At 39.2% G+C, this 16,784-nt stretch overlaps 1 protein-coding gene across 1 annotated transcript in view; it reads left to right on the top strand.

Moving 5' to 3' along the window:
• The window catches only part of LOC136845658 (adenine DNA glycosylase-like), a 117,861-nt gene that overhangs the window by 77,901 nt on the left and 23,176 nt on the right, over positions 1-16,784 (top strand). The window contains 1 exon segment of the mRNA XM_067115808.1: positions 15,574-15,695. Coding sequence (XP_066971909.1) covers positions 15,574-15,695 — 122 coding nt within the window.

The raw sequence follows: 16,784 nt of genomic DNA, 5'->3' as shown, positions 1-16,784 counted from the left end.
TGAATAGATTATTTTTATAGCACTGCCATTTGCTTTATTTCAACCAGTTTAGGCTATTTTAATTTTGATATCCTCTGTTTAAAGCCTTGGTGATTACTGTTGAATGCATTCTGTATCTTTAAGGAAAGAATTTTAGTTTTTTATAGGGTCTTTTGTACCATTGACCTTATTTAGTCTTCAGGCTCGGCTACTTAGCTCTTGTTGTGGGGTGGTGGTGGGGTTGGGGGCAATGTCTAAGGAGTCATTAACAGGCTTGTAATGCCGGATGACGTCCCCTTAGTGAGAAAGTTTCATTCGGCCTTAGACTCTTGCTTCTGTCACAACTACCCTCTCATTGAGAGAAGCCGTGCTGAAGTCACACGGCCTCAACATAAAATATGTATATACAGTAAACCCCCCGTATTCGTGTTCTCATGGTTCGCGGACTCATGCATTCGCGGGTTTCTCTGTGGAACATATCTAGCCATCATTCACGGAAAATTCGCCCATTCGCGGTATTTTTCACGGAGAAATATTCACTAATTACTGTATTTTCATATATTTTTCATGAGTAAATGCACTTTTTGTGATAAAACTAGTAAAATACTCAGGTATAAACATTTTGACAGGTTTTTTCTTGGTTTAAGCTATCAAAATGGGCAGTTCTAAGTGTTTTTAGATGGGTTTTAAGCATTCGTGGATTTGACCTATTCGCGGGGGGTGGGGGGTGGGAAGCATTCCCCGCGAATACGGGGGGGTTCACTGTACTGTATCCCATGTTGAAGCCATGTGACAGCCAAGAGGGCTCTAAATCTTAGGGAGTCTCTTTACCCCTAGTTTGACTCTAAACGTCTCTCATAATCTTTCTCTTTCTCATTAATGTTTCAACTGCTTTTTCAGATTTGATCAGTTTTCTTCCTTCCTGCTGTCCAACCGGACTAACTGTTACCTCATAGTGCAACAGCTTGACCTTTAGATCCTTAAACTAAACCTCATTTACTATTTTTGTTTGTTTACCTTACTGTTCAGCCACTCCAACTCCTCCTTTTCATTGTCTTCATCATTGAGAAGAGGTATTGTTGCTGGGATTAGAACTCATTTTCAAAGCCAATAGTGCAAGTTTTCTTGGTCTCATTAGTCACCCAGTAATATTTGGATTTAAGAGATGTCAGTATGGTAACCATATTGACATCTCAGGGGCAAGGACTTTCTTGATATCAATGATCTGCCAGTCATGAAAAGTAGCCCCTAGTTACCTACTCACTGGTCTTGGAACTGGTCCAGGTACTGTACTCCAGTTACTGGTTGGTTACGAAGACTGCAAGCTTGGCATTCTGTCCAGCTTGCCTGTGAAGATGACTAAAGTGCAGATGATTGTATTCATGTAATGGCCTTAATGGCCTTAATCCCACCAAACAGGTTTGGCCTACGCTTAAACCGCTCAAATCATGTTGATGCCATGGGTTAGGATAAGAGTGGACATTGGGGTGTCACCGCTTACTAGTGCCATTCATTGGTGGAAATTGAGCTCCATAAAAAAATCTGTGGTAGCCTCTGAAAAAAATCTGAATGGATATTCCCCATCTTGACTCTGGTAACCCTGGATAACATGATGAAGACTTAACATTTGAGCAAGGACAATATGTCACCGTCAGATCCAAAGGTTCATTGGTAGAAATAGAAAAAATTGCTCTTTGTCTTCCTATTGTTCCCAGTTAACCAGGATCTGGACATGATTAGAAACCTTGTAAAAAAGGAAAGAATAAGAAGAAAAATTGAGTTTTCCCTTGTTATCAGAGCCAGCTTCATACAAGACATTCTTAACCTCTAGAATGGAAGAAAGTGATGTGGAAGATTCCAGAGCTGGTTGTTCATTATTAAGTTGCAAGGCAGAGAGCCTAAAATCTGTGTTAGAAAAGGGAAATTTCCAATTTTGCAGGCTCCTACATTAAATGAGGAACCCCAGAAGACTGTGGATCTGAATGGCAATACATACTTTTGAGGTGGTTTGTCCTGGAGAGTTACTGCCATGTACCAGAGAATAATTACTTAAAGAGCTAAGGGATCAAACTGTACTGTATAGTGGGAGTGACGGAGTGACAAGAATTCAGAAAAGAAAAAGTGGAGTCCTATGTCTTCAGCAACTTCTAATTCTTACCTTTGATGTTTTGGTACCTCCAGGATCAGTGTCAGTGGTATAAATTTGAATTAGTGTTTTGTTTATATTGCCAGATGTATGGCTATATAAATACATCTTGTTGATGGAAAGCTCAAGTTGAAAAAAAGGCTGTTTCAGCTGTAGGTGGGAAGCCTCAGCCATTTGCATTGAAAACCCCCATTATATTAATGGTGGAAAATATGTTGCATCAAGTAAAAAATGTGAGAGGTACCTTCCAGGGAGAGAAGTCAGAGCAAGATAACAAAAGATAGAATTAGTTTCTCTAAGAGAAAACAAATCACTATACTAGCAGGTTTAGTCCACAGATTTTCAGTTTTGCCAAAAAGAAAAAAATGATTGAGAACCCCATCCAGTACTGGGGCTCTAAGAACTGAAATGAGCAGGTGCCTGCATAAGCAGTCTCAGGGTGATGGAACCAACGAATTGCCGTGTAGCAAAGCTCAAAATACAAGGAAAGAAGGTATAGCAGTAACACAAAATAAATAGGAGGGATTAGGAGATGCTCCCAAAGCATCACCCATGATATAAGAGTCAGAAGTACTCTTCACAGACTCTCCTAATGTTCTGTTGCAAAGGAGACAGGCTGCTAACAACTTTCTGTTGAGGCTGACATACTTCATCAGGTGGCCCTTGTAAAATGCAGACGTCACCAAATAAACGTACAACAAAAATGCCTGCAGACTTACTGAGACCCCATAAAAGAGGAGAAAGACTTTTTAGGACAATGACCAAAAATCTGCAATACAACAGGAGAAAGACTTTAGGGCTTTGTCAAAAAAATCTGCATTCTTCTGGCAGGCCTCTAGATAGGGGTCTTTTCAGGGAAAAAAAAAAAAGTGCTTTTCTTCACCTTGCAATGGAACTGTCTGGGACTCAGTCCAGATTATGAAGAACTTGATAATTCATGAACATTGTCTTATACTTGTTTGTTTATAGAATGGTAATACCCCATGCATAGGGAGTATGTATGTAGGTTATAGAACACTTTTAGCCAGGTGACACGACATCCCTCAGGCACCTGTGAGTTCAGCCACAGCGTTGTCAGCAAGGACTTGTGAAATTGAAGCTTCCAGGAGGTATATGCTATCTATATCATCTTCTTATGACAATGAAACTTGAGAAAAGGTTGATTTAATACAGCTTCCTCAGCCATTCCTAACACTGGAACCTCCATTATGGGGCAGCCTCTTAATGAGATATTGTTTTGTTGAAGTCACATGGCTTCACCATACAATATTCTGCTTTGAAGGTGTGTGATGGGCAAGAGGGCTCTCCATCTGGGGAAAAGATAATTCCTTGGTTTGAATTTAAGTATATTTTTCTCATTATTACTCCAGTTTCTGTTATATTTGATTAGCCTTGTTGGGGCTTGTTGAAAACAAGACTGAGGTCAGTGACCCAGAGTGGAAATGTACGGTAGAAGGTGTAAAAAGAAAAACTCAAGTTTCTTAAAACTAAATTGTTATCTAACTAAACCCCAACCTTACAAAAACTGACGAAATTTTGGCCCCTTCACAGCACTAGGCAACCAAAAGAAACAATAGTGCATGTATATATTTATATATACATATGCATATATATATATTGTACAAATAAATATGAAATTTAAGCAGTGAAATTTCACTAAAGAAAACTACCACTTTTAACCCACACACACACACACTCAAGCACACATCAGTTTCCTTAAACTGTTCTTCCTTAGTTTGGTTAGTGACTTGGATAATGAGAGAGAGAGAGAGAGAGCAGTCAATCAATGCAGATAAAGGTATCAATCAAAATCAACATTACCACCCCTCTGTGGGCACAGTTCCCTCACCAGGTTCAAAATCAATGCAGATAAAGGCTCAATCAAAACAGCCACCCCTCTGTGGGCACAGTTCCCCGATTACTACTGCACAGACGCTATTCGGTTCCTTTTGCTCTCAAAGAGTAAAACCTTCATGTAGTTCTGAATACCAAATATGAATCATCAGTCTTCTGCAGCCTATTCTGTACTTTATTACCCGCAGCATGGAAACAAAAGAATGAAGTTTTCTTTACAAATTTCACTCCACAACAGCGACCATAAACACATTCACTAATTAAGGTTTTCCCTCATATCTAGGCTAAGATGTCTCATCTTCTCCTTTTGTAGAGATCTCGGCTTTCTAAAACTGCTTTTTATGATAAACAGAACACCGCTTGCGTGGCTCCACCACCTCTCTTAGGCTAGCAGAACGGAACATCAAACACCATCAAACCCCAAATAGGCAACCTCCAATAGGCAAACTTCCAAAGGGTAAACTTCAGAGGGGTGCCATAGAGGATACTTCTGAAGGGTACCACAAAGGGGGAAAAGTTGTCCCGACGACCGAACTCTCATTCACTCCTGAAAAGACAAAAAAAAAAAAAAACTTATAATGATATATAGCCATAAAAAAATATCATAAATAAACAAAATAACTTAAAAGAATGTTTCATTCCTCCACACAAACCTCCGCCCTAACACAAACCTACTACAGCCTCCAGCTTGCTATCCAACTTCTAAGGTTAATACTTACTAGTTTGAATATAAAATCCTATTGATTGTAATAACGTGGACATTTCCTCATTTGCCAAGATGCAAATATAAGGTCCTATTGGATGTAATAACATGGACATTTACCTGTTGGCCAAAATCTACTTCTTAAAAAAATGAACTTGAGAAGGGATCCTGGATAGGAAGGGGTTTACCTTCTGTGGCTGGACTATCCTCATGGGTTGGCTTATCAGAATGCAAAGGAAGCCATTTCATGAGTTAGGACTCACAGCTGAAGTCCAGAAGCCCATCATTACCGATAAAGGGGAGGATGATTCCATGTCTACGTGGTCTTGGTCCTAACAGGCAGTCTCAGCTTCCACCTGTGCCTCCCTTACTTGTTTTGGTGCTGTCCTTGAAAGGAATGGAGTAGCCTGTCTTCAAAAAGCAACTATCCAAGGTTCTGCACCTGTGCAACTCCATTCCTTCCCAAATCGGTGCAACCTGGCACCTACTGGGGTGCGAAGGACAGTTCTCACTTGCTGGTGGCTGGTTTGGAAGAAGAATTCTTTAAGGACTTTGATGAAGGGCGAAGGTTGGAAAGTGATCTCGACTGGGATCTGGCTCATCCTCCTCGCAAGGCTGGGGTTGCAGAGGAGAGAAGGACTTTGAAGCAACTGCAGGAGCTACCTTGGGTTGCTTCACGGATTGCCCCAACAAATCATGCGCCGATTTCTTCAGCAATGCAGACAGAACCTCTTTCACAGTGTCCTGAGGGAAGAGATACGACTTGTTGAGCAGAGCAAACATAAGGGCTGACTTCTGAATCGTGGTAACTCCTTTGGTAGCAAAGGAGCACCACAGCTCCCACATGGGTTGGATATGGAGTGGACCACTGGGGAAGTCAGTCTTAGACCTGTTTCCACCTGTGGGATGCTTTGTGGATGGCAGCTGAGAGGCAATGTTTCAGTGCTTTGATGACATTTTAGATATAAAGATCTTGGAAGCCTTGCGCCTCAGCTGCTGACTTAACAAATTGTAGTCAAGGATTTTTTACCTCTGTAAAAATGTTATTTTCCTTTTCTTCCATCAACCACTACCAAGGCTGACCTACCTGGTCAAGGCTCTCGGACCACTGCTCCTGGACCCCTCTGTCACTGTTCAAGCTCCAACAGGTGCAACAACGACACTGAATTCCCTGGAACCCATGGGTGCTGGTCCAGCCTTGTTAGCCAGGCTACTAGGCCAGCCAAGGCACCTGTGTTGTTGGTACATGAATCCATGGCTTGCAAGGGCCCATGGAAGTGACAGGGCCTGTGCGGTACTGTCATCCAGATTTAGTAAGGGGTGATTCCCACTTTCTATAGAAGTTTCGTTATCTAGGAAGGTTGTCCCCCTGATCCTAGACCCTTGACGAGGTGGGGGCTTTGGATTCACTGCAGGGAGAGTATGCTCTTTTACGCCTACTCTCTCTGCTGTGGATTCAACCGAACATTTGGGCCCGTAACTCTCTTACTCCTCCTCCTGTTAATTTACCCCTTTCTTCCTCTTTTGTTAATGACCTTTGCATGGCACTGAATTATGGACACTGCTGCTCTTGTAAATTTGGAAGAGGGTGGAGTTGGGCTACATGCTGCTCCACCCATAGATCTATAGCACTCGATATGGTCAAGCGAGGGAGAACTTTTATGTTAAATCATGCCCTCAGTGCTGGGCCTGATCTCATCGGACTGATGACCCTTAAGGCACTGGAGGTATGGCGTATAACAGGTGAGGATCCCAGGGCAGTTACCACTGCGAGTAAAGTTATTGCTCATCCCTCAGTTGGGCCTCTCTAGTGAGAGGATGAAATTTACAATATTCGTTTTATGGATATAAATCCCAACCTCCCCATAAAATAAGCTAAAGGAACAATCCCAATTAGATAGAGCTAGTTCAGAGCCATCAATCATACAGCCACAAACAAAAATAATAATAAAACTATGGTTGCAACTACCAAGAAACGCACAAGCAATAGTTCCCCAAATAATGATAATTTTATAATAAAAACTTCAAATGGGTTCAGTGTTTTGGAAGACATCTCTCCTCCTAGAAAGGTGGTTCCAAAAGTAGTTTCAGAACAAAACATATGAGTTCAATTCAGTCTTGCCGCCCTAAGACAAATAGGATTAGTGGTGCACAGAACCACAGCAATAATTCTGAACATCAGGTTCATAATAAAAAATATGAAGATCAACCAAAGACCCTGAACACCAATTCAGATGAAAAGGGATTAAGAAAACAATCTCTTATAAAGGAGAATTTCCCACTCCACCTAGGAACAGTACTTCCTCAAGGGTGGGAAGTAGCACATTTTACCACCTTAGCATTCTTGCTCGATATTCTTCAGTGGAACTGTAAAGGTCTCAGAGCCATTACAGAAGACCTTAAAGTTTTAATGCATGAATTTAATCCAGGGATTATATGCCTACAGGAAACAATGTTAGGCAACTCTGTTTATAATCCTGGACTAAATTATTCAATATTTAAATCATATCCCCCAATTGGTGATCGTGCCCATGGAGGTGCTGCAATTATTATTAATAAATCTCTACAGCACTCCACAATACAATTAAATACAACACTACAAGCTGTCGCTATTTCAGTCATTTTGGAAAAGAGGATAACAATCTGCTCCTTATACCTTCCACCAGACCTTGATTTTAACATTGGAGATATTCAGTCATTAATTGACCAACTTCCAGCTCCTTTACTTCTGCTAGGTGATTTTAATGCCCACAACCCCCTTTGGGGAAGTCGGTTTTAGATAGTAAAGGGAAATTAATCGAAGACCTTATTGACAGGAATGATGTTACCCTGTATAATAATGGGTCAATGACTTTCCACAACATTCACGATAATCATTTCTCTGCACTGGACCTTAGTATTTCTTCAACTAGTATCCACCTTGATTTTAATTGGTCTGTTAATGAAGATTTAAATGGAAGTGATCACTACCCGATCCATTTGAAATATGCTCTGAATGCTCCATCTGAAGTTTTACCTAAGTGGAAGGTAGAGGGCGCAGACTGGGATAAATTTAGTAAGGGTGTCAATCTAGATAGGGAGTTTGAGTCCTTTCATTCTCATCTAGATGCCTATGATTACTTTATTGAATCTACTTTGAAGAGTGCTGAAAGCTCGATTCCAAAAACAAAAGGCAAACCTCGTAGACCTGCAGTTCCCTGGTGGAATAAGACATGTGGTATTCTGAGAAAAGTGACTAGGAAATGCTACAGGCGTTACAAAACTAGTGGCTCCCCTCAGTCTAAATTAATCTACAAGCGTGCTTTAGCCAAGCAGTGGCGCTTTTATAAAGAAAGCCAAAAGAGAATGTTGGCTTTACTATATTAATGGAATAAACTCCAAGACCCCACTAAGAGTGGTGTGGCGCAAAATAAGGAAACTGAGTGGAAAATTTGTAGCGTCACCATTGCCCTCATTAAAAATAAATGACACTCTAATCACAGAGCCCACTGAAGTTGCCAATGAGCTAGGAAAACACTTTTCTAAAGTTTCCAGCCCTAACAATTATTGTCCAGAATTTCAAAGAATTAGGAATTCTGAAATGTGTCTGAAGTTTGATTCGGGAAAATCTGAACCATACAACTACAAATTTTCCCTAAGAGAACTTCGTGAGGCGCTCTCCTCAAGTGAATCCACAGCTCCAGGTGAGGATACAATCATATATGAAATGCTGAAACACCTCCCAGATGATGCCAAAAATATTTACTGAAGATTATAAACAAAATATGGGAAACTGGAATTTTACCCAAGGACTGGAAAATATCCATAATTGTCCCTGTTAAAAAGCCTAATAAAGATGCTTCCCAAGCCACCAGCTATAGACCAATAGCTCTTACCAGCTGTGTATGTAAGCTGATGGAGAAAATGATAAATACTAGACTGGTTTGGCACCTGGAGACCAAAGGATTACTATCGCCATTTCAATTTGGTTTCAGAAAAACCGCTCCACCCTTGATCCCTTGCTGAGACTGACCAACCAAATCCAGCAAGGATTCGCCAAAAAGTGTCAGACCATTGGCATATTTTTGACTTGGAGAAAGCATATGACACTACCTGGAGAATTGGCATCATGAAACAATTGCACAAGATGGGCATATGTGGAAGAATGGTCAGGTTTATATATTCCTTTTTATCAGACAGACTTTTTAAGGTAAGAGTGGGAAACTCCTTCTCCCAACCTTTTATGCAGGAGGAAGGAGTTCCTCAAGGAAGCGTTTTAAGTGTAACACTTTTTCAGTGGCAATAAATAGTGTGATTGAAAAAATCTAGCCCCTGTTAAATGCTCGCTTTTTGTCGATGACCTTGCAATATACTGCACAGGATATGATTCCTTGTCTGTATGTAAACATTTGCAAAGATCTATTAATGCTATTACTAAGTGGGCTGATGAGAATGGTTTCAAATTCTCCTCTTCCAAAACAGTTGCAGTAAGATTCACCAGGTGCCGGCGTGTGGAAGAGGTTCCCACACTTAGTTTAAAGGGTCCATCCTTCCTTACGTGAGTGAAGTTAAATTTCTGGGGATGACTATTGACCATAAATTAACATGGGCTAGCCACATAAATGCCCTAAAGTTTAATGTTAAACAATCTATGAATATTTTAAAGGTTGTCTCTGGATTTAGTTGGGGCTGATAAGAAATCCCTTCTGAGGCTCTATGACTCTCTGTGTCGATCTAAGCTAGACTATGGCTGTCAGATTTATTCCTCAGCCTGTACAACCAAGCTAAAAAGAACTGGATGTTGTACACAACATGGGGTTGAGAATATGCTCAGGGCTTTTAGAACTTACGCCTGTTGAAAGCATTTGTGTCGACACAGATCATTTACCCCTTGATCTAAGAAGGCAAGAGCTAGGGTTGCGATACATGGCTAGAATGAAAAGTGCTCCCAAAAACCCCTCCTTTCAAGCACTAAAGGAAACAGACTCTGAAGTTTTTTCTGGTACAAGAGCTTCTAAACCATTCCAAATTCGACTGAATGAGGATGTTAGGAATAATCACCTTAAATCCCAGAAAGTCCTGGAAGTAGAATATCCTGTAAATCCTCCGTGGCTTATCCCAGAAGCATCAATATGTAAGAAACTGTTTAACAAAAGGACTGCACTGTAGAAGAGATTAGGGGCAAATTCTTAGAGCACGATGTTACCCATACTAATTTTACAAAAATTTATACAGATGGATCTAAGTCAGATAGTGGTGTTGGTTGCGCTGTTATCCTTGGTGATACAGCGTACACAGCTAAATTACCTGACTCTGCATCAATATTTACTGCGAATTAACAGCCGTAGTGTCTGCCTAGATTTAGTTTTTCAAAGTAGTGACTCTAATTTTGTCATATACTCAGACTCTAGAAGCACCTTAGAAGCTATTAAAAAAATTTTATAGCTTTCATCCATTAATTCAAAAAGTTCAGGAGTGGCTTTTTCGTATATATTGTCGGCGTAAATCAGTCTCTTTCTGTTGGGTCCCTTCTCACGTGGGGATTTTTGGAAACGAGATGGCAGACAGGGAAGCGAAAGCTGCTAGTATTTTATCAGAAACCTCTTTTAGAAAAGTGCCTCATACAGATCTAAAGGTCCCATTAGATCTTATGTTTTAAGTAAATGGCAAGAAAGGTGGACTTCTCCCCTTCTTGCCAATAATAAGAAATATAGAAATATTAGGGATAATGTACTACCGTGGTCTTCGTCATTCCAGCTTGACAGACAGAACAGAGGTTATTTTAACGAGATTAAGGATTGGGCACACTCGTCTGACCCATCAGTTTATTTTTGAAGAAGCAGCCCTCCAGAGTGTGCTTACTGTGACGAGACACTAACAGTGGAGCACATTCTGGTGGTCTGCCCCAGATATTTTAACCAAAGAGAGATATTTTCAGGGTAAATCCTGTCTGATATTTTGGGAGATGAAGCAGATATTTCTGCTATCATCTCTTTTTTAAAGTGTATTAAAATTTTTAACGATATTTAATTTTATTTAATAATTTATTACATCAAGTAGAATTTTAATGACATTAATTTTTTTTTATGTATATAGCACATCATTCATTAAACTTCATACCCTTATTTATTGGTCACATCACTTCATTTTATTTATTAATCATTTCCTTCATGAATTCATAACTTTAACATAATTTATTTTCTTTCCATTACGGCGCTGAATGGCCTTGTTGGCCCCAGTGCCTGGGCTTTTGCCCTAAATATCATACATCCATCCATCCATCCATCCAACCTCCCCATGACTTCTGGCATGGCTATGGACTGTTTTAAGGAAAGCCCAAATTACAAAAGTCAGAGTGGTATTAAAACCTTAATACCATTTAGTAAACCCAAAAGAACTAAGTGCTGTCATGACCCAACCTTGACTCGCTTCGATTCCCTCTTTGGGAGTGGAAGTTGGTCAAGGTTTCTAATCATGGAACTGACCAAAATATTTCTGCACTTAAACTGGAAAATTATTTATCAAATACACATTCAATGGCAGGGTTGTCATCCAGACAAATGAAATAGAAGACTGGGCTTATAGAAGCCACAACAAAAGTCAGTCTGAAAACTATTTATCTTGGAAAAATATAAACAATATAAATGTTAAAGTGAAAAAACACGATACTATGAATAGCATTCAGGGTACCAACGTACTTCCTGAAATTAACAACAAACCAATCGACAAGAAAACGCTATTAGACTCTTAAAAAGGATACCCCAAGGTTCAGGATTGTGAGGTATATGTTGTACAACAAAAAAAAAAAAAAAAGAGCAATAAATAAATATTAAAAATAGCAAAGATAAAATTGGAGAGTGAAGATCTACCTCAAAAAATAAAAATTTTAGGCCAGGAGAGAGTGTTAAGACCCTATGCCCCAAAGCCACTAAGGGTTTTCGTATTTTATTACTTATTTTCATATTTTATTAATTAAATCACAGTTCCTCATGAACATTAAAATTGGAATTACTGAAAATCTAGAAGATTCTGACAAATCATTTACCACCTTTCCCAATTAGATCTAGAAGATTGTTAGAGTCACTGAATTTAAATATACAGCTACCATTAATAGTCAAATTACCTCCTCCTTGGACATTGAATAAAATGAGAATTTGTACACACTTGAAATATTTATCAAAGTTATTCATATACCCCAGAACACCATAGAAAACATACAGTGGAACATATAATCCGAAAAGGTCCACATTACACAATATACACCAACGGATCTAAGTCACAATACGGAGTGGGATATGCTGCGGTATCCCCAGACAAAACATACCAGTTCTCTCTACCAGATGATGCCTCAGTATTTATAGCCGAGTTGTGTGCAATAGCATCAGCAGTAAAATTAATCAAAGAAGCCCTATTTAATAATTTCGTGATTCATAGCGACTCCAGAAGTGCTATAGAAGCCAAAGTTACAATCCAAAAAATAACATTGTACGTGAAATTAAGTTTTCACCATAAATTGTATAATAATGGAAAAAATATTGAAATATGTTGGATCTCTGCCCATGTAAGGATTAAAGGAAGTGAAGAGGCTGATAAAGCAGCTAAAGAAGTGGTCCACATGACAAGAGCTAATGTAAACGTCCCTATTAGTGACTATATAAGATATAGGAAAACAATCATTGTGAGGAAATGGCAAAATATATGGAATGAAGAACCTGAAAATAATAAATTAAAACAGATAAAATCCAGTGTTGGAAAATGGAATTCATATCACAGAGACACACACACAAGTAATTCTGATGTGTCTTTGAATAGGCCATACTCGTTTGACACATGGACACTTAATGAACAGTCTATGTGGCCCTCCTCCCAAATGCCCAGATTGCAAAGTGTTGATAAGAGTCTGCGTGAATGTCCAAATTATAACATGCAGCGACTATCATATTTTGTAAGTAGATCAATGAAGGAAATTTTGTCAGAATCTTCTAGATTTTCAGTAATTCCAATTTTAATGTTCATGAGGAACTGTGATTTAATTAACAAAATATAAGAATATGTAATAAAATACGAAAACCCTTAGGCCGTGTAATGAATTTTAAAACAACTAAATTTTAAAATGTTACTTAACCTATTCTGAATTTTGATATGCCTTTTTAGTGAGTATGTGTGAAAACATGAGTTTAAATGTATTTATTGTGTAATTGTGTTCCAGTATGAGAGCGTATGCCTTTGTGCAGTTTTTAATTTAATTTTCATTCATTCTTCTGGTCTAGACCTGACAGTTCATGCAAATCCTTTGGGCCAGCCCTATGAGAGCTGATAGTTAGGTCAGTGGTCTGGTTAAACTACTTTATAATAATAATAATAATTTTCGATGGCTGTCAGACGTAACTCTGGACCCAGATGCTGTGTTTATTTTAGCCCTGACATTCGCGGAGGCATAGGAGAGTTATTTAGGCTCTCGTTTGTATGGTGCTTGGGAGGATGGAGATTTGTTTGTTCAGAATGGTTTTGAATTTTGTAACAAAATTTAGAACTGTCAGTCACGTCAGTTTGAATTCTCCTTCTCCTCTCTGAAGGACCTTTCAGTGGTGACTTGTGAAAGATACTACTGACCCTGTATGGGTGCTGCAGCACTTGGGGGGAACTCGATGCCTCAGACATGTTTGTTGACAACTGTTCAGTTAGTACTAACAGAGTTACAGAAGGAGTTTTCAAGTAGGCTGTTCTCCTGGCTGTGCATATTGATCCATGGTCATCATCTCTTGTCACAGAGTGCACCTTTAAATTTATAACTACCTATTTCTACATAATTCATCTGTTTGTCTGCCCAAAGTGCTTCAAGTTTGTTGAAGGATATCCATGCATCCCATTTATTATCAAATCCTTGAAAAATCACTCTTATTTCCTTTACTGCTCCAAATCTTCCAAAGAATTTGGGATATTGAATCTTCTTTGAAAAGAATGGCACTCTATATGCCGAAGATCTTATATTTTGCCTTCTCAACTTGGCATATAAGTTTCTTTGTTTCAGCAGGTAAATTATAAAGCAGCTGTCCAAAGTTCATTTATTATCTGGCGAATCAGTATTCACTTGCTATCATTGAAGAAAGTGAATGTTTACACCCAAAACTAGGTTTGCCTAAGAAAGGGAGCTATTTTTCATTGGTCGATCATATTCCAGGAGCTCTCTTACTGACTGCGAGTCTGTTTGACCAATGCGGGCACTGATTGGTTGGCTCCAGGGGGCTCTGCTTGCGGCTCGAGGAGGAGGGTGGCTGTGGCATTCTCTTGGGCAGGCCTCACTGTTCTCCTGATAGTGGTCGGCAGCACAAGGACCATAAAATTATTCTACAAGAGGTACATGAATGTGAAGTAGAAGACCATCGTGGCATACTGGCTCCCTAAGGTGGGGACAGTGTTTAAAACCCACACACTGTACCGTCACTGTTGTCTTTGTCATTTCTGGCCAAGAATAAGGACCCTTTGAAGAAGAATTCCCCTATTCTTCTACGGGAACTTGAAATTACAGACAAGGCGTTATCCCCAGTCCAAGCGCTCCAAGTTTATCTAGATGTGCAGCAAATATCCCAGATGGTGTATTTTTCTTATACTGTACCCTATTACAAACAAGCCACTTCTGTGCTTGGGCAGAGACTTAGTGTCTCTAGACAGGAAGATAAAACCTACCCTCCTCTGCTTTGCTTGGCATTAGGTGGGTGGAAGCATCCCTGGCTTTTTTTGGAGAAATATCCTGCAAAAAGTCTTTGTGTTTACAGAGATAGTGTTCCTTGAACACTGCTACCATGGCTTCCAATGACTTTGGGTACACTGTGTTTTGGTACATGGTATGGTAAGTCCTGATCCCGTAGGTGCTTGGGTTAGAAAATAAAGGGCCTTGATGCTGTGACAATTCTGAGGTATTGCTAGGAGGGGCACAGTAATGCTATATCCCAGCCGGGCATAATTTCATGAATACTTCAGAATCACTTAGAATAACATATACTGTATAGGTTCATATTTTTCATATCCTTCATTGTGAAACCCTAATGGTTATCCTGAATAAAAGGAGGTAGGTGAAAACTTAAGTGACTTTATGATGGGTAATTTTTTTTGTGTGGATCCTTGGGATTTTTTAATCAGGAGCTAAAATAATCCAAAAACAGGTTTTGGTGAAGGAAAACCTCATATGTGGTAGCTGTTGTGTGTCCTCAAACCCACCAGCTTTCTTTGACGAAAAGGCATGAGAATTTGAGGTATATTTTTCTTTCACAGACCCAGCAAGCAATAGGGCTCTCCAGCTTGTGGACTGTTGCCACACCAGTGTGAGAGGGATGAAAACTGGGTAATCAACGTAGGCAGGGGAAGAGCCCTCTTGCCTTTAGAGTCCTTTTATACTCTTATCATTGTGTCTATCAAAGGCACTATTCTGGCAAAGACCAACTTTGAGAAAATTCTTTGATATTCGCTGGTCTCTCTCATGGAGCCTGGGGCCCCCATAAGAGTAACTCCTTTGATGGCTCACAGTGGCTACCAAAATAGGTTTTCCTTCATCAAGACTTGTTTGCCTTAAATAAGGTTATATGCAATTGTGTATGCTAAAATGAATATGATCAATTTCATTGGCAAAGACTAATTATCCTTGTATTATGATTATTTTATTTATGTCACTGATAAAACTTATAGAAACCACTTTCCATTTCCTTGTGCAAATAGAGAAGAGAAGTAGATATTGTATTTGTGCTGGTGGCAATGTACAAGGCGCACATTCTACCACCAAACTTTGAAAGTTGACCAACATTGTATTTCTCTGGAACAGTACAGTACTATTTAAAGAATCAAAATACTGTAAAAACCTTTGTTAACAGAAGATTTGGTTTTACTTTTGCCTTTTCATTTTTTTGAATTTTTCCAGTTTGGGAGTGCAGAATTACCCAAGGAAAGCTGCAAAGATTAAAGTTAGGGAACAGACTAGTACTGTCATCGTACTAAAACATACTGATGGTCAAATGCTTCTGCTTCAGCGACCTAAGTCAGGTAATGTGAAGAATCCTGTTTACAATACAATACATCTATCATTTACCAGAAGGTTTAGTACTTAATTTTTTTTCCTTTATTTTATGTACATAAAATTAGTAGTAACTTGAGTTTATATTAGTGCATGGACTTTATTGTGCTGTCTTATATTCTCTTTATGTGATTTGACGTGTTTTTTCTTCTTTCCTGACACTCGTATGTAGGTTCCTCTTATCTTGTCAAGGTGTGCTGTAGTGTGTAAAATATTTCTTATGATGATAGGAGAACCTATCAGTAATCATCCTTAAAAGCAAGAGATGTATTTTGAGAACATGATCAGCTTGTATTGCTTCTCACTTAGGACTTTAACGATATCATGTTATAATGTGTGGCAAAAAGTCACCCTCAAGTAAGGTACAATTCCTACATTCTCATCTGTTTTTAGTATGAGGCTTTGCCCTTCAAATGTTTGTGTGCCCAGTCAGATGGGAGGGGAGCTTCCTATTCTAGTGATTTGCATGCTTGAAACTTAAAATTCATTTTTAGAATAATTGAGCATTTTTGAAAAGGGCAGCCCTTTGTCCTACTGCAGCTTAGGATCTATGTGGGCGGAAGCGTTAAAGTAGAGATTAACTTTTCTTAGGGAAAGATGTCAGGTGGAAAAGTACTGCACCTACATATTTTGTATCACTAAACCACTTCAGCACGTAGAGTAACCCAGTTTAGGCTAACTGCTAGCTTGGTAAGTCCAACAAAGAAACAGTTTCATGGAGTAATAAAAAATAATTGAATTAAAAAAATGAAAAGGATGCTCCTTATACGGAGGTTAAATCAGAATCCATGGATCAGGTACCAATGTGGGAAGCCCTTAAAATGTGTGGAGTGTTGGTTCACAGTGGATGAAACAGTGGATGCAAGAAGTAGATAAAGAGATTTAGCCAAATATCCTGAGTGAGTGGTGATTACCACAGGGTAGAGTAACATAAAAGTGAAAAAAGTGTAAAAGACATCCATGAAGTAGACCCTCTCATTAAAAGAATCCTTGTTGAACTTGCATGGCTTCGCCATGGAATATTTATATTCTATGTTGAAGTTGCCTTGGAAAAGAGG

This window comes from Macrobrachium rosenbergii, chromosome 14 (genome assembly GCF_040412425.1).
Source record: "Macrobrachium rosenbergii isolate ZJJX-2024 chromosome 14, ASM4041242v1, whole genome shotgun sequence".
NCBI classification, from domain to species: Eukaryota; Metazoa; Arthropoda; class Malacostraca; order Decapoda; family Palaemonidae; genus Macrobrachium; species Macrobrachium rosenbergii.
Note: the sequence above shows the minus strand (reverse complement) of the source record. Positions and strands in the feature narration are given on the sequence as shown.